The sequence below is a fragment of the Cladophialophora immunda genome, assembly GCF_000835495.1.
Source record: "Cladophialophora immunda strain CBS 83496 unplaced genomic scaffold supercont1.4, whole genome shotgun sequence".
Classification (NCBI taxonomy): Eukaryota; Fungi; Ascomycota; class Eurotiomycetes; order Chaetothyriales; family Herpotrichiellaceae; genus Cladophialophora; species Cladophialophora immunda.
In genome coordinates, this window is record NW_015622544.1 from 981192 (window position 1) to 1006729 (window position 25538).

A 25538-nucleotide genomic window follows, 5' to 3' on the forward strand; every position below is an offset into this window, starting at 1 on the left:
TCTTCTCCAGCACCGGCCCCTTCTGCTTGTTGTTCTTCGTCAAGCGTGGTACCACCGATAGTGGTCACTAGCATTGAGAGACGTATCCTAACGTGCATCCAAACCTTTATCATTGCTGGTCACCAAGAGAGTCAAGGCTAGCTGTTGTGAAGACTGAACAATATTGCGAGGCTTAGTGACAGCCTTGTCTCGCCTTGGCGAGAACTTTGTTGTCTTCGAAAATCACTTTCCATTCGATCTCTTCTCTCCATCATTGCAAACTCTTTCAAATCACCAACACTTTTCCTTGTACAGCGTCTGCTTCATTGCTTCGTCTTCTTTGTCTTGCTACTCTCTTCTCATCCAATCCCTATACCTCCCGCGTGGGGCCACCTCTTCGTGGTGCGGGAGACGAGTAGTCAGTTGCTCCCAGCAACTGGTGAAACCAACGGCCCCTCTCGTTGCCCGCTTGATATGTGTATCTGTAACACGGTTGCCGCGAGGCAGACTCCGCGCCTGCGCAGGCTCATCGGCCTGTCTTCAATTCGGCCTTCATCTCAGAATACCTTCTCTACCGATAAAAAACCTACCTTGGTCGTGCCGCCTATCTAACGATCAAGCCGAACCCGACCTCCTCTTTCACCCTCCCCCTCTTTATCGACCCGGTCCGCAGTCGATATCGTACAAGCGGCGGAATCCGATAGGTGACCCTGGCGGGCCCTGTTGTGGCGGGACTTCGATCCCAGCGTTTATTCATTCAACATCAACAACACACATTTCAACTCAGAGGCACTGGACTTCCCTCTCTTCAACGTGCTAGCTGGGACATGACAGCGCCCATGCTGCGAGAGACGAGGAGTCAGTTGCTTCCAGCAAATTGCAAACCCAATACCACCTTCAAGCGAGCACCTGACTTCTTTACGACCTCGAATCCAACAAAGATTCCGCTATTCTTTTGCCGTGCCTGCCAGTTTTGAGCCACCTGCACTCTTCACTCAAGTAAAGCTGCCACAGATGCACCTTCCGTACCAACTACGGAACCGTCCTTCACCCAAGCAAAAGCTGCCTGAGCTGCACCTTCCATGGGGAAACATGCCTCACTTTTCTTCCTGTCAACACTGGCATTCCTCTCTCTCCCCCTCTTGTTCAAAGGTCGGGACGGTTATCGCACACATTACCAGTTCTACATGATCATGATGGCTCGCCAGCTTGCCCTGCATTGAACTTCAAGACCACACACCAACCAGATACTTTGTGCAGACAACTTTCAGCCGCTCTCTGAAGAAGTCGTTCCGCCCAATTTCTGCCATCAAGATGTCCTCGATCGACAGGACTACCAGTCCCCTCGTCGACTCTGCCTCCTCCGCCAGACAGTCTAGCGAGACCACAAAACCGGTCAGCAAATCTGCGTCGGAACTCCTAGAGATAGCAAAGCAACATGGTCGACCAAGAGGAGGTCCTCGGCCAGAGACTGTCCAATGTCCCTCACGTCCAAAGAAGTTCAGCAAGAGAGAGCACATGAGGCAGCATCATGTCGTGGTTCAGAAAACGGTTCTTCCAACAATCTCTGGGATGAAAAAGTTCAACAAACACAAACTTGAAGCCATGTCGAACGAAGAAGCTCCCACATTGTTCCTTCGTGCGATTATTGCAATCTCACGGAAAAATAGCACTGTCGATTCGAAGCAGGTCCAAGAACTTCACAAACGCAATGACGATCTATACGGATTTGTGCAGAAAGTCATCCACAGCCAGCTTCATGTTGAACAGGCGGCGTCATCGTCATGCAATCAAAGCTGTCCAGCAGAAAATTCTCCTTCGTTCTCAATGGTGTCTCTTCAAATACAGATATGAGTTCAACCCGACAGACAGAAGTGTCGACACTCCGAAACATTCTTCGCCGCCTGGATATCGAAACTCAAGCAAATCCAACCTGATTGTCATTGTGTTCTGCAGCTTCGACGGGTTCTGTACCAATATTGAAGGGTTCGAACATCGCGAGCAACTCGAGAGATCTGCGTCAGATCATGCCTGAACGTCGGAACATGTTTGATATCGACGGTGGCTCTCCGGATGGCCGTGAATTCAACCAAAGCGAACTCGTCACATACACTGAAGCTGATGTTCTTGCCAACGAGCCCTCTCTCAACTCCGAATTCCTACATTCTTTTGGTTCTCGTGTCGACTCCCACGGCATGTTTGATACGCCTCTAGCGTGTCAAGAGTCTTCCTTGTGCAGACGGGCCTTTGAGCTTAGCATTACAATCAACTCGGCTATTCAAGTCTCGATCCTGAAGCGGTCTTCAACGCCTCCCAAATCCTTACCGATCGAAACACACTCCCGGGCACTCCCTTTCTATCGCCCTCTCAGACTCCCATTCCGAAATCTCGCTACTTCACTACCCCAGTTGAAAAGCTCAAACTCGCCCTTCAATCACCATTTTATCAGCTTGAAGAACCTGTTTGCCACTCCCGGATCATTCCCACGACAGCCAAAGAAACCCAGCGCTACGCTTGTCCCTAAATCATTGTCTCCATCTCACTCTTCCCATAATCCATCTATTCAGCCACTCGAGAGGGTCAAAAAACCAAACAAAGCTGGATCCTTCAGGCACCTTCGTAATAATCATAATCATCTTGACTTCAACTGGCCCTCACCCTTCTTTCAGCTATCAATCTCACGTGGCTCTCAACTTTCAGTGCGTGCACTTCAAGTAACTTGAAGAAAGTTCGGCGCCAGTGAATTTCCAAGGTGAGTTCACTCACCCTCTTAACCTACGGTGGCTTTGACGTCTCTTTGACTTTGAGAAGTAGCCCTCTTTCAGAAAACACATTCATCCAGAGAACCACACGTCACTACATTCCTCTTCAAACTCTCTGAGAGTCACCACTACCAGCGTTGATCATTGCTTCACGATTTTGCTTGTTGGATTTGAAGTCACTCCAAGGAACACTTCCGGCGCACAGCAAGAACATAATTTTGATCGCTCTTCAGATCATTCAAGAGTCACCACCACGAGAGTTGGCCAGCGGTTCCCAACTTCAATCTTCGCAGTTGAAAAGATTCCGAGGAACACTTCCAGCACACAGCAAGATGTCACAGACTACAAAATATTGGGTGGAGTTCTTCAATAAATTTATTGATGCTGATCGTCGTCGTCGTATCAAACGTGAGGATGTCCCTGAAACCCCAGAACCGTCAAGAGTGGCTTTTGCCAGCTGGGACGAGTACCTCGGTACGCTGGGGTCTGGTGCGCTTATCGAGTCGGCTTTGGCAGACAGAGAGAAGAACCGAGAATTCCACACGCGCATCAGGCTGTTAGAACACAAAGAAGGAAACCGAACCCAGTTTATCTGTCTTTTCAAGGTCCCGAGAAGATGCCAAGAAAACTTCACTGAGAGAGACAAAGCATCTGCCCATCTGACTAAGAACGCTTCCCGAGTAACCCTGACTGATGATTCCTCAGCGGTGATGACTACAGTCCAAAACCTTGGCGCGGACCTTGGGACATCAATATCCTACCAACTGTTCCGACTGGGCCACCAGAAGTAGCCTGGGCTACAATTGAGCGCCACCACTACGCCAGCAAAGATGAATACCGCGACCGGCAGCATTATCCTGTCACTTCCTTCTCTGAGTTCAACAAGATAAAACAGAGTCGTGGAATGCAAGCCGCGATATGGTACCTTCTTGACAACTCGACTGTCTATGCCACCATTATCCCGGAAGACCGCCACAGCATCTTTGTGTACGTTATCAGCGCCTTGATTAACCTGAAAAAGAAGGTAGCGCAATCACTAGATGGCGGGATTTCAAAGCTACTACTTGCAGCTCGTCCAGACAAGGTCCCCCAACTTAACATTTACCGATCCCTCAGTGACCCTTCTCTTGCACACGAGGACGGGCTGTACCTCAATGAGAGCCAAAAGGAAGCAATCCGTTTCGGACACCATGCTCCAGCGGGGTTCGTCCTTTGTCATGGAGGGCCTGGAACGGGCAAGACGCATTTCATCATCCAGGCTGTTCGACCTTTTCTCCTAGATAGCGCCAAGCAGCACCGAGTGCTAGTCACAGCAGCTTCCAACACAAGCGTCGACTCCGTGGCAAGAGCTTTGGATGGACAGCTGAGGCAAGTGGTTGCTGAAAGAGGAGGCTCAAACAAGCAATATGTGATTCGTCTGCACAGCATCAAGACAGAGAAGTCAGTGGCTCTTCGAGAAGCGAGGCTCGCAAGACAAGCCAGTCTAGCCGCCAAAAAGCACAACCCTTCACCCAAAAACTCTGACGCCCGTCCGCCGATATCGGGGCAGGCTGATACGATTCTCGCACATTGTCAAGCCTTCATGGAGCGCAAGTATGAAGGTGTCAGCGACGAGCGGGTGAATGCCATTGAGCTGTCTGCAGGCGAGAGGATGCTTGAGATCGCCGGACTACGTAAAGAGAGCCTACTCAATACCGCAAGCCGGTTCACGAAATTCGCAGACTTGTATCAGCGGTTCGTCGACGGTGACGAGTTCAACTACGAGAAATGGGAAACTCTTGGTGAAGAGATAGAGGAGCTCTTAGCTTATACCATCAATCACGCTTCAGTCATTTGTGCAACTGTTGGCGGAGCTGCCGACGGCTTTTTCTGCAAGCACTACGCTGATGCAGAGTTGATTGTCGTCGATGAGGCTGCCCGAGTCCCTGAATACCAAATGTGGCCGTTACTTGCCTGCTATCCCAACGCGGTCGGCAAGGTCTTGGTTGGAGATCCCAACCAGCTAGGTCCTATGATCAGAGGCGATGATACAAAGGACGACGCGAAGAGCATAATCAACCCTTTTCAGAGGCAGTTGGAAATGTCACTTCAACAACGCCTTCAGTCCGCAGGTTTCACGTCGGCCTTCTTCAATGTGCAATACCGGGCCGTGGAGAAGATTGCCCGGATTTACAGCAACGTCTGCTACGGGGGTCTCTTGCAACATGGTCGAACCTCGGAACTGGAAGACGATCAGCTTGCCAAAGACATCATCGAACATAACCGGCAAACATATGGTATCCCCGAACCCGTGGTGTTCTACGACATACCAGACGCTGCACAAGGACGGAACTACCATCGGTCCAGATTCTGCAAGGAATATGTCATATTGGTGCTGAAGATTTTGAGGGGTCTCTTCAACGCCGGATTCGGAACTCGTGAGAAGTCTTGCTCTATCGCCATCTTGACACCGTATATCGAGCAAAAACGACTCCTCAAGGTATCAAAAGCGCAAATGGAAAAACTCTATCCAGCAGCCAAGGACGTCGTCTTGCAGACCGTCGACAGCGTCCAAGGCATGGAGTACGATGTGGTCATTGTGGATCCCACCGTCGTGCGCAGCCCCGGGTTCCTTGATGCAAATCGACTGAACGTGATGTTCTCGCGCGCCAGATATGGCCTCTACGTCGTTGGCGATTACATGTCGTGGATTTCCATGAGGAAGGATGATTCGGCGCCCTTGAGAAAGTTTGCAGCAGAGTTCAAAGCGACCTACCGGATAAAATGGGATAGGGGGCAAAAAGATCAAACTTTGTCCTCGCCATTCTTTGACGAGGAGATGATTGCAGGCTATGAGTCGGAATGATTGCATGGTCTGGTCACTTCGAGGAGGCGATTGTTGAAACAAAAAGTCATAGCTCCGAATCACTAGGCGCGGAAATGAGATATCGAAGGAGACACAAGCTGCTCACGGCACGAGGGCAGGAGGATAACTTGGGACCGTTCAGGAGGTGGATGTCCGATGTTGAGGTCAAGGCTTGCTTGGATGAGGTTGATCATGATGAGATTAGGTATCCGGAAGGGCCTAACTTGGATCAGTCCGACACAGTTGTGAGGGTTGAAGTGTGATCGACACGGTAAAGCGTCTTCAAGTCGACTTCGTGTTTTCAGGGCCGGTGGCAGGATTTCGTGAACGAGGGACAAGAGTATCTGCTCCAGCTTTCAGCCTCGTGTGTTCAATGCAGCCTTGCGGTAGACATAGAGAACCCTGATTGGTCTATTTGGCCGTGAAAATGAATGTCAGTCTGTCAGACACACCATTTTTGTCTTGGCCCATTTGTCATGGAGGACGCCTGATCTGAGCATCGGAACGTTGTTTTCTTCCTGTCTTTCGAGTAGACCTCCGATTCTTCATGAATCGGCGCATTCAAGCAGCGGCCAGAAACACAGTCGGGGCAGATCTCGGAAGGTGCGAAACCTCCGGCGGTCCTTGCAATTGGCGCACCAGATTTGTCCTTGAGATGGCATTCCTCACCGCCAGAAAGCATGCAGACGTTTCACCCCCCTAATGATGGCAAAGGCAACGGCCGTTCTGCCTGCGACCGCTGCAGGCGCCACAAGCTCCGATGCGAGCGCCCTTCAGACTCGGCACAGTGCCGTCGATGCTGGAAAGCCAATGTCGAATGTGTCACCGGAGCCGCTCTCAAGTCCGGTCGTCCGTCCTCGAGGCGACAACCCTCCGATGCTTTGGAGAACTGGCCTCTCCATCAGACGCTTCAGACACCAAGCGATACCCCCGAGACCGACTCTAGCACTGGCAGGGAAATGCAGTTACCACCAGCACCAATTACTGTCGATGGTCTCGAAAACGGGTGGCCAGACGGCTTGCAGCAGGATATCGATGCATCGCAAACATTCCAGCCTCTATCAGACACCTATCAGCCGGTATATTCCCAAATTGACCCCCAGGGTGACTGTCTGAAGCGACTCGGAGACCTGCAGAGGGAGATACATGTGGACCTGGAGCTTGTCAAGGCGTGCAAAAAAGCGACGGACTGCGCTCAATTGTCGCTACCTCCTGAGCTGGCGTATAATTCTTCCTTCCTCGTCGGTCGAATGCTTGAACATTCAAAGACTCTACTCGGTATCTTGGCTTCCTTTGGATCGATCTCGCCGGCGCCCAATTGTTCCACGAACGTGGACTACTTCCCAGCTGTACCGACCTGTCCCGGAGGCTTACACTGCGACGTTCCCACCATGTTCTCTCTTTTCTCATGCTACATCTGCCTCATCCGCATCTACCGCACCATCTTTTCGTGCATCCATGACTCGATGCCTGTTCTGCTGTCGCTGCAACCAACCCTGCCCCAGCTATTTCCAGGCATCAATTTGGCAGGTTTCACTCTCGAAACGCGCCTCGACCTGCAAGTCCAGATCCTTGTCCAAGTGAGCGAAGATATGCTTGCGAAGCTCGAAGCCAGGCTTGGTGTGCCAGAGGGCGCCACCGCTGGGCAAGGAATCTTGGAGCCCACGAGAGCCGCTAGAATGCTCAGCATGATGTTGGAGGAGGAGGCCCATGAGCAGCCTCCGCTGTATGAACCTCGCGGCCCTTGCAAATCACTCAGGGACATCCTTGCCGACTTGAAGCGAATGATCAACGCCGAAAATACAAACCGAAGAGACATTGGAGTCTGAGCTTCGGAGCATTTATCATCTCTTTGTGGATCCGCGACAGCCTTGTCAAAACGTTCCGATCCGACTTCATGTAGCTCCGAGAAGCAATAAAACCAACTGCGAGGCCCATGATGTCCGGTGTCAAAACTGACACAACCTGCGTCCTTCTAGCAGCTCGATTCTTCACCCTGCCGCCATGCCGTCATCTCCCCCCGACCACCAAGGCCTCTCTGCTATGTGGTGGAGTGCGCGGGTAAGATTTCCCTCCTGAATGCGGCAGCCTCGCGCTACAGCTGGCACGCAAAGCGACTGACCAATGCTAGAATCCACCAGAGAACCCTCGAACTTCCTTCTCAGGCAAGACCGTCCTCATCACCGGCGCCAACGTCGGCCTGGGCCTCGAAGCCGCAGTCAAATTCGCCGCACTGGGTGCCTCGCGTCTCATTCTCGGCGTGCGGTCCATCCAACGCGGTGAAGAGGCCAGAGAACAAATCTGCCGACGATCCGGTTACAAGAGCGCAGACGTGCAGCTATACCAGCTCGACATGAGCAGCTTTGCATCCGTCAAGTCTTTCGCCAAGCAAGTCCGCGCGGACGAAGCTCGAGTCGACGTCGCCGTCCTCAACGCGGGCATGGCGGCGTCTTCGTACCAGCGCTCGGCCGAAGGGTTCGAGATGTCCCTGCAAGTCAACGCGCTCTCAACCGCCCTCCTGGCCGTGCTACTATATCCGAAGCTCCAGAAATCGGCCGAGGTGTCGGGCGAGCCATCACACCTCGAGTTCGTGGGCAGTGTCGGCCATCGCATGGTCAAGCCTGGTGCACTCGACGCGGCGCTCGAGAGCGGGTCGCGCGTGCTGGACCTGGTCAACGACGAGACATTCTTCGACGTCGAACGCCAATACTGCACCACCAAGCTCTTGCTGATGTACGTCATGGACGGACTCGTCGCAGCAGCAGCGTCGTCCTCGTCCTCGTCATTTGCAGACCCCAAAGGCCCCGACGTGGTCATCACGACTTGCTGCCCGAACCTGTGCCGCACGAACCTCGGCCGCGACTTTTCGTTCCTGCTCAAGCTGCCGACGTCCCTGTTCCAACTCGTCTTCGCCCGCTCCGCCGAGGAAGGGAGCCGGATTCTTGTCAGCGGAACGGCCTTGGGAAGGGAGGCGCAGGGCCAGTTCTGGAGCCACGACGTCTTTGACCAGTAAGTGGGAGATTCATCCTGATGGGCTCCGAGCCTTTTGTAGGGAGTCTGTGCTGATTTGGCGATGCAGGAAGGGTGAGCTGGCGACGAGTTCGAAGGGGAAGGCTCTGCAGAAGAAAGCATGGGCCGAGATCGTGCAGATTCTTGAGGAGCACGTTCCGCAGAGCGAGGGATATCTCCTCCGCTGTTAGCCGCAAGCATGCACGGCGTTGGGATGGCGCGGAGAAACGCTCAGGGTTCCAATGTAATAAGGCGTTATGTTCGGATAGAATCTTTCCATCTCATACATCCTACACACCCTACGCATTCTACTTCCCGCCCACAACGGTCTAGTCCAAGATGGTTCCATGTTCAATGTCGTTCAGAGGATGTCACCAACACCCCTCAAATGTTACTGTTGTAACACTGAACACAGGCGGCGCAGTTATGGACAGCCTAGGCACAAACTCCTCACCATAATGTCGACAGACGCCCTTGCAGCCTGTCCCAGTCTATACTGTGTTGCTATGAAACCGTCTGAAGAGATAGCGCGGAGAAAGAGCCCCGATGCGGAGAAGAGGATGGCGGAAACCATCCGATGCTTGCTGGACCACCACGCAGCTTCTGACCTGTAAGCGAGCCGGGAAGAAAGCTTGGTCTCTTCGCTATCACACTTCTTGGTGGCATGCCGGGTTGTTCGTCAATCGACACACATACCAAAGATCCGTTGAAAGGCACCGAGATAGAACGACGGCGATGGCGAGTTTACAACGCCTGCGCGCCTTTACCACATGCGACGTGAGTTGAAAAGCCCACCCGTCGCCCTCAGAAGTGTTCCCTGAGTCGTTGCTGAACCGCGGGCGCTGTACCCGTCCACAGATCGGCGACGCGCTGGTGAAGCTGAAATACCCGTTCGGCGGCTTCCTGGACGGCATCAAGATGTACTCGCCAGACGACGCGGCGGCCACCAAGACCGTCTTCGGCGCCGCCGTGACCGTCAAGATGGTCGAGATGAGCGACCGGCACGCCCCGCGCCCGCCGCGGCACTTTGCCGACTGCAATGAGGCCGGCAAGGTCATGTACATCCAGCAGCCCAAGGGCCTGTACTCGGCGTGCTGGGGCGGGCTGATGTCGACGCGGGCCAAGCACCTGGGCGCCGCGGGGGTGGTGATCGATGGACGCATGCGCGATGTCCGCGAGCATCGAGAGATGGGGTTCCCGGTGAGGGCGAACCAACAGACTTTTCCTCCTCTTTTTGTTGCACATGCCTTCATCATAAATGTCTCCGTTATCGTCGTCGTCGTCGTGGCTGGAAGCTGACAATCCTCCCCCTCCCCAAGGTCTTCGCCCGCGATACCTCCATCCTGGGCTCCAACACCTTCACCCGCGCCTCCGAGGTCAACACCCCCTTACAGTTCCAGGGCGACCTGTGGATCCACCCGGGCGACATCCTGGCGGGCGACTCTGACGGGGTCGTCGTGGTGCCGCCCTCGCTGGTGGACCAGGTCGTCGCCCTGTGCCAGGAACGCGCCGAGATCGACGAGAAGACGTTTGCGGCGCTGCGGGCCGGCGAGGAGATGGGCCCGACCATCAAACGACTTCGGAAGGAGTGAGGGGGGGAGAGGATCCCGCGGGACGTAGGTGGCTGTAGTAGTTGTCGATGGATTTCAGCGTATCGGACGAATGTGATCTAGTTTTCTGTTTCCTAGCGCCAGGAAGTGTTCGAAAAGTTGTGGATGGTGTGTCATCTCCCTAGACTCGCAGGGGCAAGTGTAGGTAGGTTGGTCGAATTGGTATGTCGCATATGATCGAGAAAGCAGTCAAAAGAAGAGGTTTGGATAGGTGCCCAAGGTAGATGGACTTGAATTGATAGGGTGCTTTAGGGGGTCTTAGGGGGTCTTAGGGGGTCTTTGGGGTTCACTAGGCTCTGCTGAGGAGTCATTCTAGGCGTTGTCTAACTATCCAAGCAGTGGTGTTGACTACCCTGACGCCTAAGACTAGCTGGTAAGACCCAGCTAAGCATTCCCCAAGCCAATTAACCAGGCACAGCTATGGACCTATAGCTAAGGAGGCATCAGCAAGATTTTACGCGAACAACAGCAACAAGAATATAGTGTGTATCCATCCGCCCTCACATAGACTGACGACCTTGTTGACAGCTAATCAGCCCATCAAGTCCGTCGCCAGGATCGAGCAGCAGAACCAAGGACCTTCACCAACGCCTACAGGCGCATAAACCTCCCAGACATCGTTCATCTCGCCCTTTAGTCCTGCAAGAAGCAGTCAAGGGTGTTCGGCGGCTTGATCTAATCTTATCAAGGCGATTCCAGAAAATATCACCATCATAGCCGAGGCAATTCCCCCATGTGGTGGATATCCGATGCTTTGCCCACCAACTAACCGGTGGGATATGCTCATAAGTAATCAGCACGCCTCAAAGATGACCCAGCGAGATCACTATTCGACTGGAAAGAACTCATAACGTCTTCGAGCGGCGCGAAACGAGACCGTAGATCAACTCGTCTCGTCCCATCGTGTCTCCTTCAAGGTCTGAGGTGTCGAGTATTCTCCCGACGCTGCGCTTCTCGGGTATAACGACGACACGATCGAAGAACGACGCGGAGTGAAGCAAGAACTCGGAGAGCCAACGGAGAGGCTGTGCTGTAGAGAAAAGCTCAAAAAGAAAGAGAAGCTTACCTCGACCGACTCAATATGGCAACCGACAACAAGCCATTCGCGTTGGTGGCCTTGGTTCACCCCAAGAGCACCGAGAACCGGGACAAGGTATCATAGGCTCCTCCATTCCCCCACCGCATCTTCCGCGAGGCTTTGATGTGGGCTGAAACCCCGTCGAACTCGACCCCAAAATCTCCTAGGCGGAGGAATCGCCGAAGGATGGCAGGGAGAGAATGTCCAGTCTAGCCCAGGGCTCCGAGAAATTGGATCATGGCTCAGAGTCCATGTCTCCCAGACGAGCAGACAACACCTATCCCATCCACACACGGCCCACAGCAAAAGACTAACATTTTGTCTCCCTCCCTCTAGGCTCTCAAGCTCAATGCCGCCGTGACGCCCTTCTTCCGGCGCCCCAGCACGCAATGCACGACACGCAGCATCTTCACGCCGGCGACGCGCCCCAAGGCGAACATGGGGATGGTCCCCGCGGCCGAGAAGGGGAGCATGTTCGGGGTGGTTGAGATCTGGACGTCTCGCGCCGCGCTCGACGCCGTCAAAGCCGGCCCGGCGCCCGAGTACAAGCAGTACCACTCGACGGTGGCGCGCGAGGGCCTGTATAGCGTCGAAACGGACATGGACATCTCCGAGTGGACGCCCTGTGCCGGGTTCGTGGCGCGCAAGGGCGAGAAGGAGACACCCCGGGCCGGCATCGTCATGCTGGCCAAGTTCGTGTGCAAGGACGGCGAGGCCATGAAGGACGGGTTGGTCGGTGTGATTGGGTGCGTTCGCGATGTTTCCAGCCTGATCTTGCAGATCAGTATCCCTCTCTCTCCCCTTGTCTTCCGTTGCTTCTTTGAAACAACCCTCTGGAGCGAAAGCGAATTCGGACCGACACACCGCTAACACAACGACCACCGCCAGGAAATTCTGCGACTGGGTCGAAGCCAACGAGTTCGGCACCCTGACATACTGCGTGATGGCCAGCAACACAGCGCCCAACGAGATCCTCCTGTTCGAGCGGTACAAGGACCTCGCCGCGCTGGGCGTGCACGGCAAGACCGCCGAGTTTCGAGCGATGTTGTAAGTCGAATCTTCTCCTCTCGCTGTATCAACAGCACATGCATGATCCTCTGGGAGTGGTGCTCTCTCTCTCTCTCTTTTTCATGCCTCCCTACGTCCCCTCCCTGCCAGCCTACCAGTCGCCACATGTACTTCGCGAGCACGACACTGACTAACGCGATGTTCACACCATAGCAAAGGAACAGGCCGTTTCATCCAGGTGAAGAAGACGGTGCTGAACGAGTGGGAAGAGCTGGATGGGTCTTTCGTCTCGAACCAGCCCGGCGGCGCTGGTGCCGGAGGACAGGCGAAGCTGTGAGGTCTGAGGAGCTGTAGGTCAACGCCACGAGGGCTCTAAGCGCCGGGCCGGGGTGAATTTTTGAGAGACGCGGTGTCCTGTATAAGCGGCCAGCCGAACGAGTCAGTCAACTGGGGATGCAGCGACACATACCACGCTTTTCTTGGCTCATTATGTTGTGATGTGAGTTGAAAAGAAAGGACGAAAATTGCATATACGGACTGGCACTAGCATTAAGGAAGCTCTACACGTGCTGGAGGACGATGAAGGAGAATGAAGAGCGAGCGGACTGTTTTGAGTCTCAAAAGTCGTGTGCTCCCGACGTGTCTACAACCAGCACCTCATAGCACAAGTCGCAGTCTCAAGCCACAATCATCCAGTGCAATAAGATCAAGCCCAAATTCTTCTTAACTGGTTATATTCACAGCGAAGGATTGTATACATCCTACAGCACTTGCCCTATGCACAAAATTCCCATTCCTCCTCATGGGACAAGATTCTGCACTCCATAGTTCCCACACCTCTTCCCATATTATACTGTCATTATGGTGTATCAGATAGGTTGCACATCCCCTTCGTGCACCTCAATACCCAAATCCTTCCTGGCACAAGATTGTTGCCGGCCCATTCAGACAGTCCGATCACCCCTTGCGGGTAACAAGCGCCTCCCTCCGTCACGTATTGAAAACGCCAGGACAGCCGTGTATGTCTATGTCGGAGGTTCAACCCTCCACGATGTATGTACAAGATCCACTCAGCTGCTTCCTTTCGGTGTGGATGTGTTTAGCTCCGCTTCCATTAATCCAGTTTTGGACTGTCGCAACCTGAAACCGACAGTCATGGACATGCTCGTTGCATCATTAATTTTGTTGTTTTCGGTCTCAATAAAAGAATGCCGCCACAAACACTAACGCCGTGAAAGCTGTGGTGACGGAGTATTCCAGTTCGAAGAACACGCTTTGTGGAGCAAATGCAATCTTCTTCGCCTCTGGCGTCGGGTGGGCGACATTGGTTTTGGGATCGCGCACCAAGAGCTCTTCTCGATCTGGGCAGTTGGGAGGGTCGCAAGCATAGGTGAAGGGAATCCAAAAGGACGAGCATACGATTAACCACGCCAGCGGGGGCTGTGTCCGGGGTCAGTAACGATAGAAAAGGGCCAGAGATAAACTTACCCAGAATGCGTGGGTCAGGAGACCAACAAGCTTGCCCCTCAGAGTATGTTGGGTCAGGAACGTCCGGTAGGACGACAGGGTGACCGCGACGAGGACGAAATAGACATATGCCACATGGAAGCCGGCCATGTAATTGACACAAATCGTCCAGATCCGGCGCCACATCGGGGCTCGTCGTTTTGGATCTCGCTCATTCAGCGCAGACTGGATCGAACCGGTCGCTTTGAAAGCCTGTCGTTGCCCACCCAACCAGGTCGGAAGAACAAATGATCGGATGATGGTGAGGGAAATGTACGGAGCCATCCAAAGCTGATACCGGCTACCTCTTTGTCCCGTGGCATATCCCGCTGGTATAAAGAGTACAAACTCGCACAGCCGGTTGAAGACCATATTGGCAAAACAAGCGCGGATCAACCACCGAAGTTGCGTGTCGTTTGCGTATGCCACGAGGGGCTTGTTGGCGATGAGGACAATCGGCATGGCAAAGATGGAGAGGGTGAGGAAGATGTTGAACAAGCTGAGGAAGGCGTAGATGAAGCTGGACGATCGCTGGGCAAAGGTCATATGTCTGACCTTGTCACCCCAGAGGCAGAATCGAAGTTTGAATGCGGTATCGACCGTGCCGATAGCCCACCGGGTACGTTGCTTGAGATGACCGCCGTAGTCTTCTGGTACAGTACCAAACTGCAACGCCTCGTGAACAAAAGCCGTCTTCCAGCCAGAGCCAAGCAGCAGAGTGCTGGTTGCAACATCTTCTGCCAGCGATCCGCAGGGGAAATTGCCAATCTGGGCTAGAGCGACAGTTCGAGCGACATATCCAGACCCTGTGCACCATGCCACTCCCAGCGCATCTTTGACTGGTTCCGAGACGTGGACGAAGAAATCCAGGCTTTGGCAGAGAGGGTCGTCTTTGGGGACGTTGTAAAAGAGTTGCGGGGGACACGCGAGACCCATCTTCTCATCCATCAACAAATGAGGGAGCACCGCTCTCAACCATTGTTGTTCAGGTATCATATCAGCATCTAAAGCGGCCATGAATTCCGAGGCTCCGCCCGGTAAGCTGTGAACCGCGTCCAGCCCGTAGTTCAGATTGCCGGCCTTGAAATGGTGGGGAACACCTGGAAATTTCGGGCGACGGATGTAGTAGACGTTTGGAAAGGTCTCCCGCATCTCTTCCAGGACGTTTTTGAGCGCGTCTGACTTGCCGTCGTCGAGGAGGAGGACGCGATATCGGTCTTGCGGGTAGTCCAAGTCACAGGCTGCACGAACAGTGTCGAGGACCAGATCGTCATCCTCGCCACAACATGTTATAAAGACGTCAACGGTAGGCACGTCGTTGCCGACGAGTCTCAGTTTTGGTCGGTGTCGCTTCTTGAGAATGAATAGGGACCACAAGGTCTGCATGAAGATCGGCACCGCAATGGAGATTTCGATGGCGACGAAGACCCAAGCCAAAGGAAAAGGGGCCTTGTAGTGATGCTGGGCGTCGATGATAAAGGCGATACGCAGGCCAAAGTAGAACCAATACAAGGACAGAGAAATCAAGCACAGGAGCGGCGCTACCCAGCGGAACAGCCATCTCTTTTTGCCCGAGAGGAACTCTTTGTCGTCCCTCGAATGCAGCTGGGCAATTGATCCCTCCTTCACCCAATCTTTCTTGAAGTATGTCGAAGGGTTGTCGGGAACCAGGGGCTTTAATGTTTCTTGACTTCGCTGAGGACTGTCAGTGGCCATGATCTCTGGAACAGAGGCTCGGACTTACGAAAGGTGACGGTACCGGATATGGAGATGAGCTACGCGTCTGCGACTCGGAATAGGTCGAGCCTGCACCCGGAGCAAAGGGGGGAAATCCTCCATTAGGCGGCTCCAAAGAGCTGTCCGCGATGCTCTCAGTCATGAGGTCTGAGAGGGTTCTGTTGTGGAGGTCTGATAAACCCGGTCTCCGCGACAGCCTGGGCTGATCGAGGGACTCGCTCTCTCTGTAGCTCCCATATACCGGGTGGACTGTTGTGGGCTTTTCAATGAACGACTCTTGACTTTGTCGGAGTGTGGACTGCATCGATACCGTCGACATCTCAGTCATGGGTGGTTGGTCGGATCTCCTGCGGTCCGATTTACGTAGAGGAGGCATTTGGGAAAACGAGGGCGGTGGATGAGGGGGAAGATACAAGGGTGAAAGCTTTGAGCAGACCGTGGCCCGGGATGCGTATGTCGTGTCACTGAACGAGCGTCTTCATCGTCCGCGTTCCCAAGACGTGATCTGGTGTGCTGGCTGATCCCCTTTGTTTTTATTAGGCGTGGTTGAATAAATAACGAATGTCTGAGCGAGAGTGTTCGAGGGGAGTCGAGGCCTCTAACGACTGTAGGGATGGTGAATACACAAAAACGAGGGATAGATAGAGTGAGAGAGTCGAGGCAGATTGCACAGGAAGAGTGAAGGGTGAGGGCGGCAGAGTTTGACAGGTGAAGGACTGGGCCTTGTCCGAGAAGAGGCGTTGGTTGTTTTCTGCGCTACAGTAGGTGCGCATTGAACGACCTTATCATGTCATTGTGGAGTGGTTGGGGGCGCCCAAGTGGGAAACAGTAACAAGCCGTAGATCACCAGTGTGACATGGCCGATGGCCGATGGCAGAGGGCAGCGCTCAGTGCCCGGGAAAGGCTGGGGGGGGGGAGGGAGCAGTGATTGTTACTGGGGAATACAGGGTTCCGGAGACCAGTTCTGACAAGGCTTTTGACGACGATAACGGGGCGGTACGGATTACGGAGTACCTGCCTACTCGTGCCTGGACGGAGTCGCTAAAACGCATCTTGACCACCTTCTTCCGGCGCTGGGCAAACAAGGCAATTTGGGAGAAAATGCAAATTGGCAAGCCGTGGGTGCAAGTGACGAGGCTAGCAGCAGGGGCAGGGGGGGAGGGACGGGGGCATGAAAATTAAAAACAAGACCAACCACAAGCAGCCTAAGCAGGCCTAAGCAAGCGAGAGTGGGCTGGGAGGCGCTAGGACCTGATCTGGGCTAGGGGAGATGCAGCCGGTGGGCCACATACGCCACTGGTGCCTTGGGGTGGCACTGGTGCGCCAAGGGCTGCAAATCTCCTGGGCCGGCGCCCCTGTCAACACAGGACTCCCCCCAGTTCTCAGGCCGACAGGCACGGCACACGCACCCACAGGCACCCAACAGGCACTTGTCTTTGCGGACAAGCCCAGATTTGCTGAAACGGGCTCCATCCCGCCGGCCGATGCTCGCCCATGAATGGCCACGCCAGCAACTGGCACATCGAACCAACTTCTTTTTTAAAATCTCGCCCGAGACTGAAACAAAATTACCATCACTCGCCACATTGTTCCCATCAACAACCAGCTCTTCGTCGCTTGCACTTGCACTTGCACTCACCAGCTGTGTCTGTATCAGCTGCACTGCCCCGGCTCTTTCCAGCCGCTCCTCCGGCTTCTGCTCTCCGGGAAGCACGCGTCTCTTCTCCCTTACGGTCTCCCTCACCCTCAACCCCAACCATCATCCCCTTCACCCATCAGCGTCATCGCCATCTTTTTTTTTTTATTTCTCAAGTCGAGGCATCTCCGTCTTGAAGGCCATTCACTCGTTTTCCAGCATCGACTCGTCCTGTCGCTTTCCGCAGTGCTCCGTACAACCACTTAATTCCCCCCATTGACCACCAAAGCAACCGACTCGAGTTCTCGTCAACATGGGTGTCAGGTCCCTCGTCTCCTTCGGCTTTGTCCTCATCCCTATTGCGGTCACTATCAGCGTGCTGCTGGGCATACAGGCATATCGCGAATCCAAAGGACTCCCCTCCAACCCGTTTGTGGACAACCGGATCAAATCATCGCTATACTGTCAAAAGGCTTTCGGTGTCACTCCGTACACAAATGGCCAGCAATATACATTGTGAGTATCCCATGATCTCCCCAAGGTCTCAATGGGGCACGAGTGTCTCGTATCCAGCTGCGCAATTATCAGTACCCCTGTCATGTTTGACAACTTTAAGTTGTCAAGGTTTTTGGTGTTCCTGGACTATCACCCAGTTGGGCCTGGCTCGAGTCAGCGTGGCAAGCATCCGCTACCTGCAGGGATGTTTGTCCGGTTCTGCCAACTTGGAATGTTTGTGGATATGCATATGCCTTCCGACCGCCGACTGTATCGGCCAAACTGACGCCGCCACCAATCACCGTTGAGACAATGTGATCGCTGACAATGCCCTTCCCTCACAGAAACCCGAACCAATGGGCTCTTCCAGACGACTATACTGGACCGGGAGGATTGTGTATGAATGTAAGCAGATCACCTGGAATACATGACGAGAATGTCGCTGACGATATTGCTAGGTCACTACTTTTGACGTAAGTCTCTTGAGAAGCCCGCCGCAGGATCTTCATCTCTAGCTGTCTTGTCACGTGATGCTAATGATGTGCAGAATGGTTCTTACCCGACAAAGACCTCAGCCGCAGAGTGGTCGATCACTGTAAGTCATGTCCTTGTTTGATTGGGCTATTTTGGGAATTGCCATCCCCTGGCCTCGGGAGCAGCACACTGACAGTGATTTGCAGTGGCAGTTTCCTCGCGGCCCACCGACTCAGCCCGTTCACGCATTCCCCAATATCAAAATGGACTCGAGTGTCTTTCCGATCGAGATTTCGCAGGTCTCGGCAATCAACTTCGAGACTGAATGGTACTATGGAGTTGGGAATGACAGGCCGGACGTCATGGACATCGCTGCCCTGACTGCTGCCGCACTTGACGCCAATGTGGCTGTCGACATGTTCTTGGATTCCGATCCCGACAAAGCTACAGACACCGTACAAGCCAAGTACGAAGTCATGATCTGGCTTGGCCAATTTGGGGCGTCGACGCAACAGATTGGTTTGCCAGAAGGCGCAATCGCAACCCAAGTCGTGAACGGAACCACCTTCTCCTTGTACTCCGGTGTCAATGGTCTTGGCCAAAGTGTCCTCACATGGGTGGCCAGCACTGCTGCAACCGGAGTGCAAAGTTTCAATGCGGATATAGGTCCCTTGCTTCAGGGTCTGACCGGGTTGGGAGGGCCTACTGTGAATGGTAAGCATTGCCGATTCCTGCCACACTCTTCTCGATGCAGCATTTCGTGGCTAACAATGTCTCTTAAAGACTATCTCGGCTACATTGCGTTCGGCTCCGAGACTCTTGATTCGGGGTCCAACGTCACTTTTTACAACAAGGTCCTCTCCATGGATGTGATTCCCGCGTGATGATTCTACCCGATGCGATCCAGCGTGTAATATGGTAACGAAGCAATGACAAAGATCAGTTCATGTCGACCATATTCTACAGGTCCAATGTGGGCCCCATGCCTGGAAGAGTACAATGTGGCAACAAGAATGGCCTCCGGCCATCAACTTCCATGCATTCAGAAACGACTGACACGACAATACGGTTAGCTGCAGTCTAATCGATACGAACTTAGCAACAACATTCGGAATAATATCGCAGCTGTGTTCAGGATCTGTGTCCCCCAAAACTACTGCGACAGGTACGCGCACGCCCCCGCGTCGCTGCCGGTTTATCTTCTGCGAGAGCAACAATACAGACTCTCGGTGCAGAGACAGGATTATTAGGGTGAAGGTTGTCGACAAGCAATCTGGGCATCTACAGAACGTGCGCCATGTTGAGGCACGGTGGCAATCCCTGGATAAATTTTTTTGGCAGCCCAGGATGCAGCCATTGTGAATGCCACAGCTTGTACGTCACAGTGAGACATGCCAGAATCAAGATCTCAACCCTGGCTGCTACGGTGGACCATATTTGCTGTGGACCCAGCACAGCTCCGAGGATGTTGTCCCAGGCACAGGAACATACCCAACAACGTAACCCTGTCAAGAACTTGGTGGGGCCAATCGAATCCTCCGCCGGAAAAGCTCCTCAGTCGGTCTTTCGCGTGCCTGTGGCAGAGCCGGGCTTGATATGGGATGACGTGGCCGGTCTTCCAATCAACATCTGTATATAGACGATTGCGCCATTGTGAAATGCTTTTGGCAACGGACGGCGCTTGCCTTGGGAGAGCACAGCGGAATGGTGTCAGCTCCATAATACACCCCAATGGCAGGCGGCTCCGATTGTTCGCGAAGAGCTCGCCCAGCGGCCCTACGAGTAAATCCTTGGACAGGAATAACAAGCTTATCGGAAACCCATTTCGTACAGGCTGGGGGGGAATCTGCACCAGGCGACCATCCCCAGAGTCCCAGACTCGCAGTATCAGGCGTCCATTCTCTTATCAAGAAACCTTTTTGTTCCTGTTTATAAGCCCTTGGACTTGGTCCAGGTTGGTGCCAGCCTCCCCGGATTTCCTAGCCTTATCGCTACCCGCGCCAACACGAGTCTATCACGCGACCTCTCCACGAGTAACGAAGGAACAAACCACCGACTAAACTTGGGAGGCTGCATTTCGCTGTTGCCAAGCAGAAGCGGAAAGCTTCACGGTCAAAGGCTCGTCCTCTCTCGTATCAAGTGGAGCGAAACTGCCCAACGTTGTGTAAGACGGACTACGGAAATCCGACGGCGGAGTGCCCGGGGCTGGTTGGCTGGGCGGTCAAAAGTTAGGCACATAATCATATGCCTAGAGACGTGTGAGTATCCCCAAAGCACTAACTACAGTACGTACATCGACGTCTGAGAGGGCGAGGCGGTAGATGGCTAACCAGAATCGGTTCCTATCGTTCCCAGACCCTCCGGTTGTTATCGCTGAGCAGGTACTCGTCCAGCCCAACTCGGCCCAGCCCAACTCAGCTCAGTCGAGTCGAATCCAGCATTTCGATTCCCATGCTGAAGACTGAAGGAGGTAAGTCTCCTAAGAGGTCGGACAGTCGGACAGTCGGATAAAATCCCCTCCTCTCCGTCCACGAACCATCTAGCCATGGCGACAAGCGCGCACAGTTTTAGAGGACTATCGCCATTTTTGCGGCGGGAGCGCCAGGATTTACCAGTCCGTCTCCTACGAAGCATGTGTGAACACGCGGCCAGCTACAGCCCTGGCCGCCGATACCTCTATACTCACGAGGGAAAGACATATTTGCCAAGTCGGTTCGATTCTAGTGTGCAAGAGAAGGCCACTCTACCCCGAGCTGTAACTAGGCATTACTGAGCACCGCCCGGGCCGGAGGCTAAGTAGAGGGATGTTTCTGCCGCATTGAAGTCGGCTTCTCCTGCCACTCAGCTGGGCGTTGTCTTTGGGGAAAGTCCTCACTGCGCCTGGCAAGTCCCCTCCCCATTCCCTCCCGCCTGATATTCCTTGCGGGTGGCCTGGCCCTCTCGCATCCTGCTACCGACGAGGCAAGGATTCAATACCTTTGCACGGCTCTACGGTATTCACAAATATCTCTTCAGCATCATCCCAACGCTGCAAGGCTCTCGGGCGCATTTTGAGAGGGGATGACCTGATGATTTGATTTGGTAGGTGCGAGGCTTCGAAAGTGTCCAAAGGGACTCGAGGTGAGCTTTCGCTCCACTTACGTCGCGGCTGCAGCAGACAGAGACTGCATCCCCATACATATCCGTCAGCCTTGGTGGATGTCGAGAGTCAACCCTGCTTGGAGCAAGCTTAGCAGTCGAGACAAACTCTAGCCATGATCCGAGATCAATAATAAATCTCGGTGCTAGCTCCGACACTGGAGATCGAGCAGGACTGTCAAGAACTGCGCCATCCACTTTGTGATCGCTCTGTCGGCAATGCCTGTCCACCATGCAAAGGCCTCTTCAGTGCACATCACAACGCTGGAAGCCATGTCTCCCACCAGTGTTTTCCGTTCGCCTTTCATATAACTGCCTTTTTTTCTACCGCAGTGGACAGAGTGACAGAGCCTCTTCAGTCCTTTCGCTTGGGTTCATCCTTCCTTGGGAGGCGAGCCTATGAGGCCTAATTGCGCACGTTTCGAAAATGGACCAATCGCAAAGGGACACTGGCTGCAACCATTGGCAAGGCGCAGCGCGCCAAAGGACAACTCGAGCTGCAGAACCAGGTGGCTGTGAATTCTCACCAGTGAGAAGAGGTGGCTGAGACCTCGCAGCAGTTCCTGCGGCCCAGACGGCTCACAGAAGGCCATGTTGCGAGTCACAGAGAAGCTTTCACCCCAAACCGGTTGAGGGACACGATCAACTTTCGTTCCCTCCAAATCGGTCGAGACGCATCTTCACTGCCTTTCCAGCTGAACTGATGCCCGGCTCTTGATTGGAGAAAGCACTGGAGGATTCATCACCCTTCCCTAGGAGGTGAAGTGGCAGTTCCCGTGTGTGGTCGGCAGGCTGCGATAGGTAACCCAATTGGGGACGAGGCTCCTCCCCTCGCGCTGTCGTGTCCCGTTTGGTCAAAGATGAAGCAAGTGCTACAGTGGTCCTCCTTGACCGGTCAGGCAAGTATATTTGTATTGGGCAGACTCCAGTTCTCAGTGCGTGTACATCCTTGATTTGCAGATATATTTCTGTACGTACAGACCTCGCACTCTTGCCGGATAGCGTGGCAGGTACTCGGGGTGTGCGACTATATGTACATGCCTTGACGGCAGCGAAGCGGTCTCGGTCTTGAAACTGCGGATGACCTCTGTTCCGATCCATCTCTACCGTTTTGTTTGAGAGACAACGTTGGCCTCATCATTCTGGCAAACTGCTACATTGTTCTGGTTGTAGTTTGCTTTCAGTCCCGATTCATACCCAAAGGTTATTCTTACCAAGGTTAGTCTTTCGAGCCCATATTCGTCGTCCCATCCCTCACCCGCCATTTCCATTGCCATTGAATTCAACGGTAGTTCAGCTTTCTTCCGGCGAAGGCTGCTAAGGTGATATCAAACCTAGCTACCACAGCAATACAGGCTTTGCACCTTCCAGATGGCACCGCTGAATACATCCGCCGAGCCCAGCTCCGTCCCCATACCTCCACATACTACCATTATCGAGTTAGTCGACCAGAGTGCGGCCGAGGGCGGTGCGAAGGACAAGAATGGCGGCACGGAATCCATCGTGGCAACCGAGGCCGGTGATGCTACAACTATACAGGTGGTCGCTAAACCAGGAGCCCAAGTCATCGTGAAGGATAACAGGGGAGCGACGAAGCAAGTCCCTGTTGCTGCTGCTGCTGCTGCCGCTGCAACTGGACATAGTATGGTTGTTCAGGTGCAAGAAGCCGCCGCCAATGTGAAAGATAAGAGTCAATCAACACGACCAATTCCGACACCTGCGCCGCCTAGCCACACAACAATCATTCAAGTATCGGGCCAGAAGGCTGATACTAATGCGACGGACAAGACTACATCGCCAACCCCGACTCAAGCAGCCCCTGGACACACAACTATTGTTCAGCTACCCAGTCAGAAGGCAGGTGATGTCAGTGTGAAGGACACGAATGCGTCATCGAAGTCAGCTCCGGCACCTACACCTGGACATACAACAATCATCCAGATACCCGGTCAGAAGCCGGCGGACGCGAATACAAAGGATAAGAGGGGACCGGCAGCACCGGCTACAGCAGTCCCTGGACACACTACAATTGTTGAAGTGCACGGAGCCGATGCCAGTGCGGGAGACCATAGTAGATCAACGGGAAAAGCCCCAGCAACAGCTCCTGGACACACAACGATTGTTCAAGTACCGGGCCAGAAGCTTGCCGACGTCAATGTTAAGGACGCTCTTGGATATACGTCGCTACATCGGGCGATCGAGAACGGTGACGTGACACGAATTCAGGTGCTGCTCGACGAGGGGGCCGATATCAATGTGAAGCAAGACTCATGGGCTGGAAAGACGGCATTGACAGAAGCTGTTGCGGAGGGTCACCACACAGTCGTTAAACTACTACTAGACAAGGGCCATAACATTGATGCGAAAGATACCACCGGATACACGGCGCTACACTGGGCGGTTGAGAAAGGGCAGATCGAAGTCATCAAGGTGCTGCTTGAGAAGAGGGCCAATCTCGAGGTGAAGGAAAGCCAAGGAAGCTCGCCGAGAGGCGCGACGGCGTTGCATCTGGCAGCCGATGGAGGTAATGAAACGATCGTCAGGCTACTGGTCGAGAAGGGAGCCGACATGCATGCAACAGACTCTCGTCTCGGCTTGACGGCACTACAAATGGCAGTGGAGAAGGGGCGCGAAGCCGTCGTCAAGGCTCTGCTCGAGAAAGGGGCGGATTTTAGAGCCAAATACCAGAACGGATATCCCCCAAGAGGCGCGACCGTGTTGCATTCAGCGGCGGAGAACGGATATCTTGAGGTCATCAGACTGCTCGTCAAGAGAGGAGCCGACATCCATGCAAGCGACGATCTTGGGTTTTCTCCATTGGCGCGAGCCATGAAAGCAAAGAGACTCGACGTTGTGAGATTGCTGCTCGAGAGCGGGGTCGACGCTGGGGGCGAGGATGCTCGTCTCGCGATGCACATAGCCGTCACTGCTGGAAACGAGTCGCTTGTTAGGCTGTTCATCGACCGAGGAGCCAACGTCAACGATCGGGATTCAACCACTGGATTCAGTCTGCTGCAACAAGCGGCCCATCTCAAACATGACGCCGTCGTCAAGCTGCTTCTCGAGAAGGGTGCCGATGTCGAGGCTAAGGATGATCCAGCCAAGGAGAAGAAGAAGACGCCATTGTGGCTGGCGGCTGAAGCTGGAAGTGTCACCATTGTCCAGATGTTGCTTCAAAGGGGCGCCGTCATTGATCAAAGATGCTCCGAGGGGGGGCAGACGGCGCTCATCGTAGCAGCCAAGAATGGGTTCGAGTTTGTCGTCAGAGCCCTGCTTGAAAAGGGCGCCAATGTGAATGTTGGCGACGACGAGAGCTTCACTGCGCTCTTTCGCGCCGCTGAATCGGGCCAGACCGCGGTGGTCAGGACGCTCATCGAGAAAGGGGCCAATATCAATGCACAACTTACCGGCTGGCCCAGCGGGGGTCACTCACAGGGAAACACGGCGCTGTCAGCGGCTTGCTATCGAGGCCACATCGAGGTCGTTAAACTGCTGCTTGAGAAGAAAGCCAATATGCATCTGGCAAATTCCACCCCGTTAGTCTATGCATGTTTAAACAGCCACTTGGCAATTGTCCAGCTGTTGCTCGAGCATGGAGCCACCGTGAAAGAGATGTCGGATTCGATCAACCACGCGGCCAGGGACGGATCCGTGGAGATCGTCAAGCTGTTCCTCGACAGGGGGGTCAGTGTCAAGAACATGGACGATGGAGATTTTCCGCTCATGGAAGCGGCATGGAGGGGGCATAACGAGGTGGTCCAGCTCCTGCTTGAGAGAGGCGCTGATCTTGAGCAGAGGACGGTCGTCACGGGAGGCTACAATGGCCCCTTGGACCAGGGCACCGCGTTGTGGCATGCGGCATATTGGGGCGAGAACGCGGCGACCGTCAAGCTGCTCCTCGACAAGGGCGCGAAGATCGAGACCAGGAGCACTCGCGACAATCGGACGCCGCTCCACGGGGCGGCGGCCGAAGGCAAGGAAGCAGTCGTCCAGGTGCTGCTCGACAAGGGCGCCAACGTCAGGGCCACGGACGGCAAGGGCCAGACGCCGCTGCAACTGGCTCAGGCTGCAAACCAAGCCGGCGTCGTCAAGCTGCTCTCGGGACGCTCCTAGTCGGGCTGTCTTCCTGCAGGTGCAACCAATATCTCTCTTTACTCGTTGTGCTGTATGGCTTGGACCTCATCTGGGCTGAACCAGGCAAGGGGCTGGTTCATAAGAGCTTCTTCTATTCTTGTGCTGTATCACTTATTTTGAAGGTGTC

At 54.0% G+C, this 25538-nt stretch overlaps 8 protein-coding genes across 10 annotated transcripts; 7 read left to right on the plus strand and 1 right to left on the minus strand.

The window, feature by feature from the left end:
• Positions 1-365: 365 nt before the first annotated feature.
• PV07_06739 (uncharacterized protein) lies at positions 366-6053 on the plus strand. Its single transcript, XM_016393751.1, has 2 exons — positions 366-2731; positions 2794-6053. Exon 2 carries the CDS (start codon positions 3646-3648, stop codon positions 5584-5586), a length of 1941 nt encoding a protein of 646 aa, XP_016247170.1. The 5' UTR covers positions 366-2731; positions 2794-3645; the 3' UTR covers positions 5587-6053.
• Positions 6054-6266: 213 nt separating this feature from the next.
• On the plus strand, positions 6267-7415 carry PV07_06740 (uncharacterized protein; the record flags this gene model as incomplete). Its single annotated transcript, XM_016393752.1, has 1 exon — positions 6267-7415. The coding sequence occupies one exon, from the start codon at positions 6267-6269 to the stop codon at positions 7413-7415; it is 1149 nt and encodes a 382-aa protein (XP_016247171.1).
• Positions 7416-7590: 175 nt separating this feature from the next.
• PV07_06741 (uncharacterized protein) lies at positions 7591-8786 on the plus strand (the record flags this gene model as incomplete). The annotated part of the gene is made up of 3 exons (XM_016393753.1): positions 7591-7647; positions 7718-8595; positions 8666-8786. 3 exons carry the CDS (start codon positions 7591-7593, stop codon positions 8784-8786), a joined length of 1056 nt encoding a protein of 351 aa, XP_016247172.1.
• Positions 8787-9215: 429 nt separating this feature from the next.
• PV07_06742 lies at positions 9216-10458 on the plus strand. 2 transcript variants are annotated; one of them, XM_016393754.1, is made up of 3 exons: positions 9216-9372; positions 9454-9795; positions 9915-10458. In XM_016393754.1, the coding sequence occupies exons 1-3, from the start codon at positions 9331-9333 to the stop codon at positions 10185-10187; spliced, it is 657 nt and encodes a 218-aa protein (XP_016247173.1). In that variant the 5' UTR covers positions 9216-9330; the 3' UTR covers positions 10188-10458. The 2 variants fall into 2 exon arrangements, with proteins under 2 accessions (XP_016247173.1, XP_016247174.1); XM_016393755.1 differs by having other exon boundaries at positions 9216-9795.
• A 536-nt stretch (positions 10459-10994) lies between these two features.
• On the plus strand, positions 10995-12987 carry PV07_06743 (uncharacterized protein). The gene is made up of 4 exons (XM_016393756.1): positions 10995-11358; positions 11620-12029; positions 12172-12330; positions 12505-12987. The coding sequence occupies exons 1-4, from the start codon at positions 11287-11289 to the stop codon at positions 12626-12628; spliced, it is 765 nt and encodes a 254-aa protein (XP_016247175.1). The 5' UTR covers positions 10995-11286; the 3' UTR covers positions 12629-12987.
• Positions 12964-16441, minus strand: PV07_06744. 2 transcript variants are annotated; one of them, XM_016393758.1, is made up of 3 exons: positions 15557-16441; positions 13780-15492; positions 12964-13731 (listed from the first exon to the last, which is right to left on the minus strand). In XM_016393758.1, exons 1-3 carry the CDS (start codon positions 15908-15910, stop codon positions 13489-13491), a joined length of 2310 nt encoding a protein of 769 aa, XP_016247177.1. In that variant the 5' UTR covers positions 15911-16441; the 3' UTR covers positions 12964-13488. The 2 variants fall into 2 exon arrangements, with proteins under 2 accessions (XP_016247177.1, XP_016247176.1); XM_016393757.1 differs by having other exon boundaries at positions 15542-16441.
• Positions 16442-17095: 654 nt separating this feature from the next.
• PV07_06745 (uncharacterized protein) lies at positions 17096-20067 on the plus strand. Its single transcript, XM_016393759.1, has 6 exons — positions 17096-17686; positions 18010-18070; positions 18124-18138; positions 18213-18260; positions 18346-18853; positions 18923-20067. Exons 1-6 carry the CDS (start codon positions 17484-17486, stop codon positions 19021-19023), a joined length of 936 nt encoding a protein of 311 aa, XP_016247178.1. The 5' UTR covers positions 17096-17483; the 3' UTR covers positions 19024-20067.
• A 2581-nt stretch (positions 20068-22648) lies between these two features.
• PV07_06746 (uncharacterized protein) lies at positions 22649-25390 on the plus strand (the record flags this gene model as incomplete). Its single annotated transcript, XM_016393760.1, has 1 exon — positions 22649-25390. One exon carries the CDS (start codon positions 22649-22651, stop codon positions 25388-25390), a length of 2742 nt encoding a protein of 913 aa, XP_016247179.1.
• Between the last annotated feature and the right edge of the window lie 148 nt (positions 25391-25538).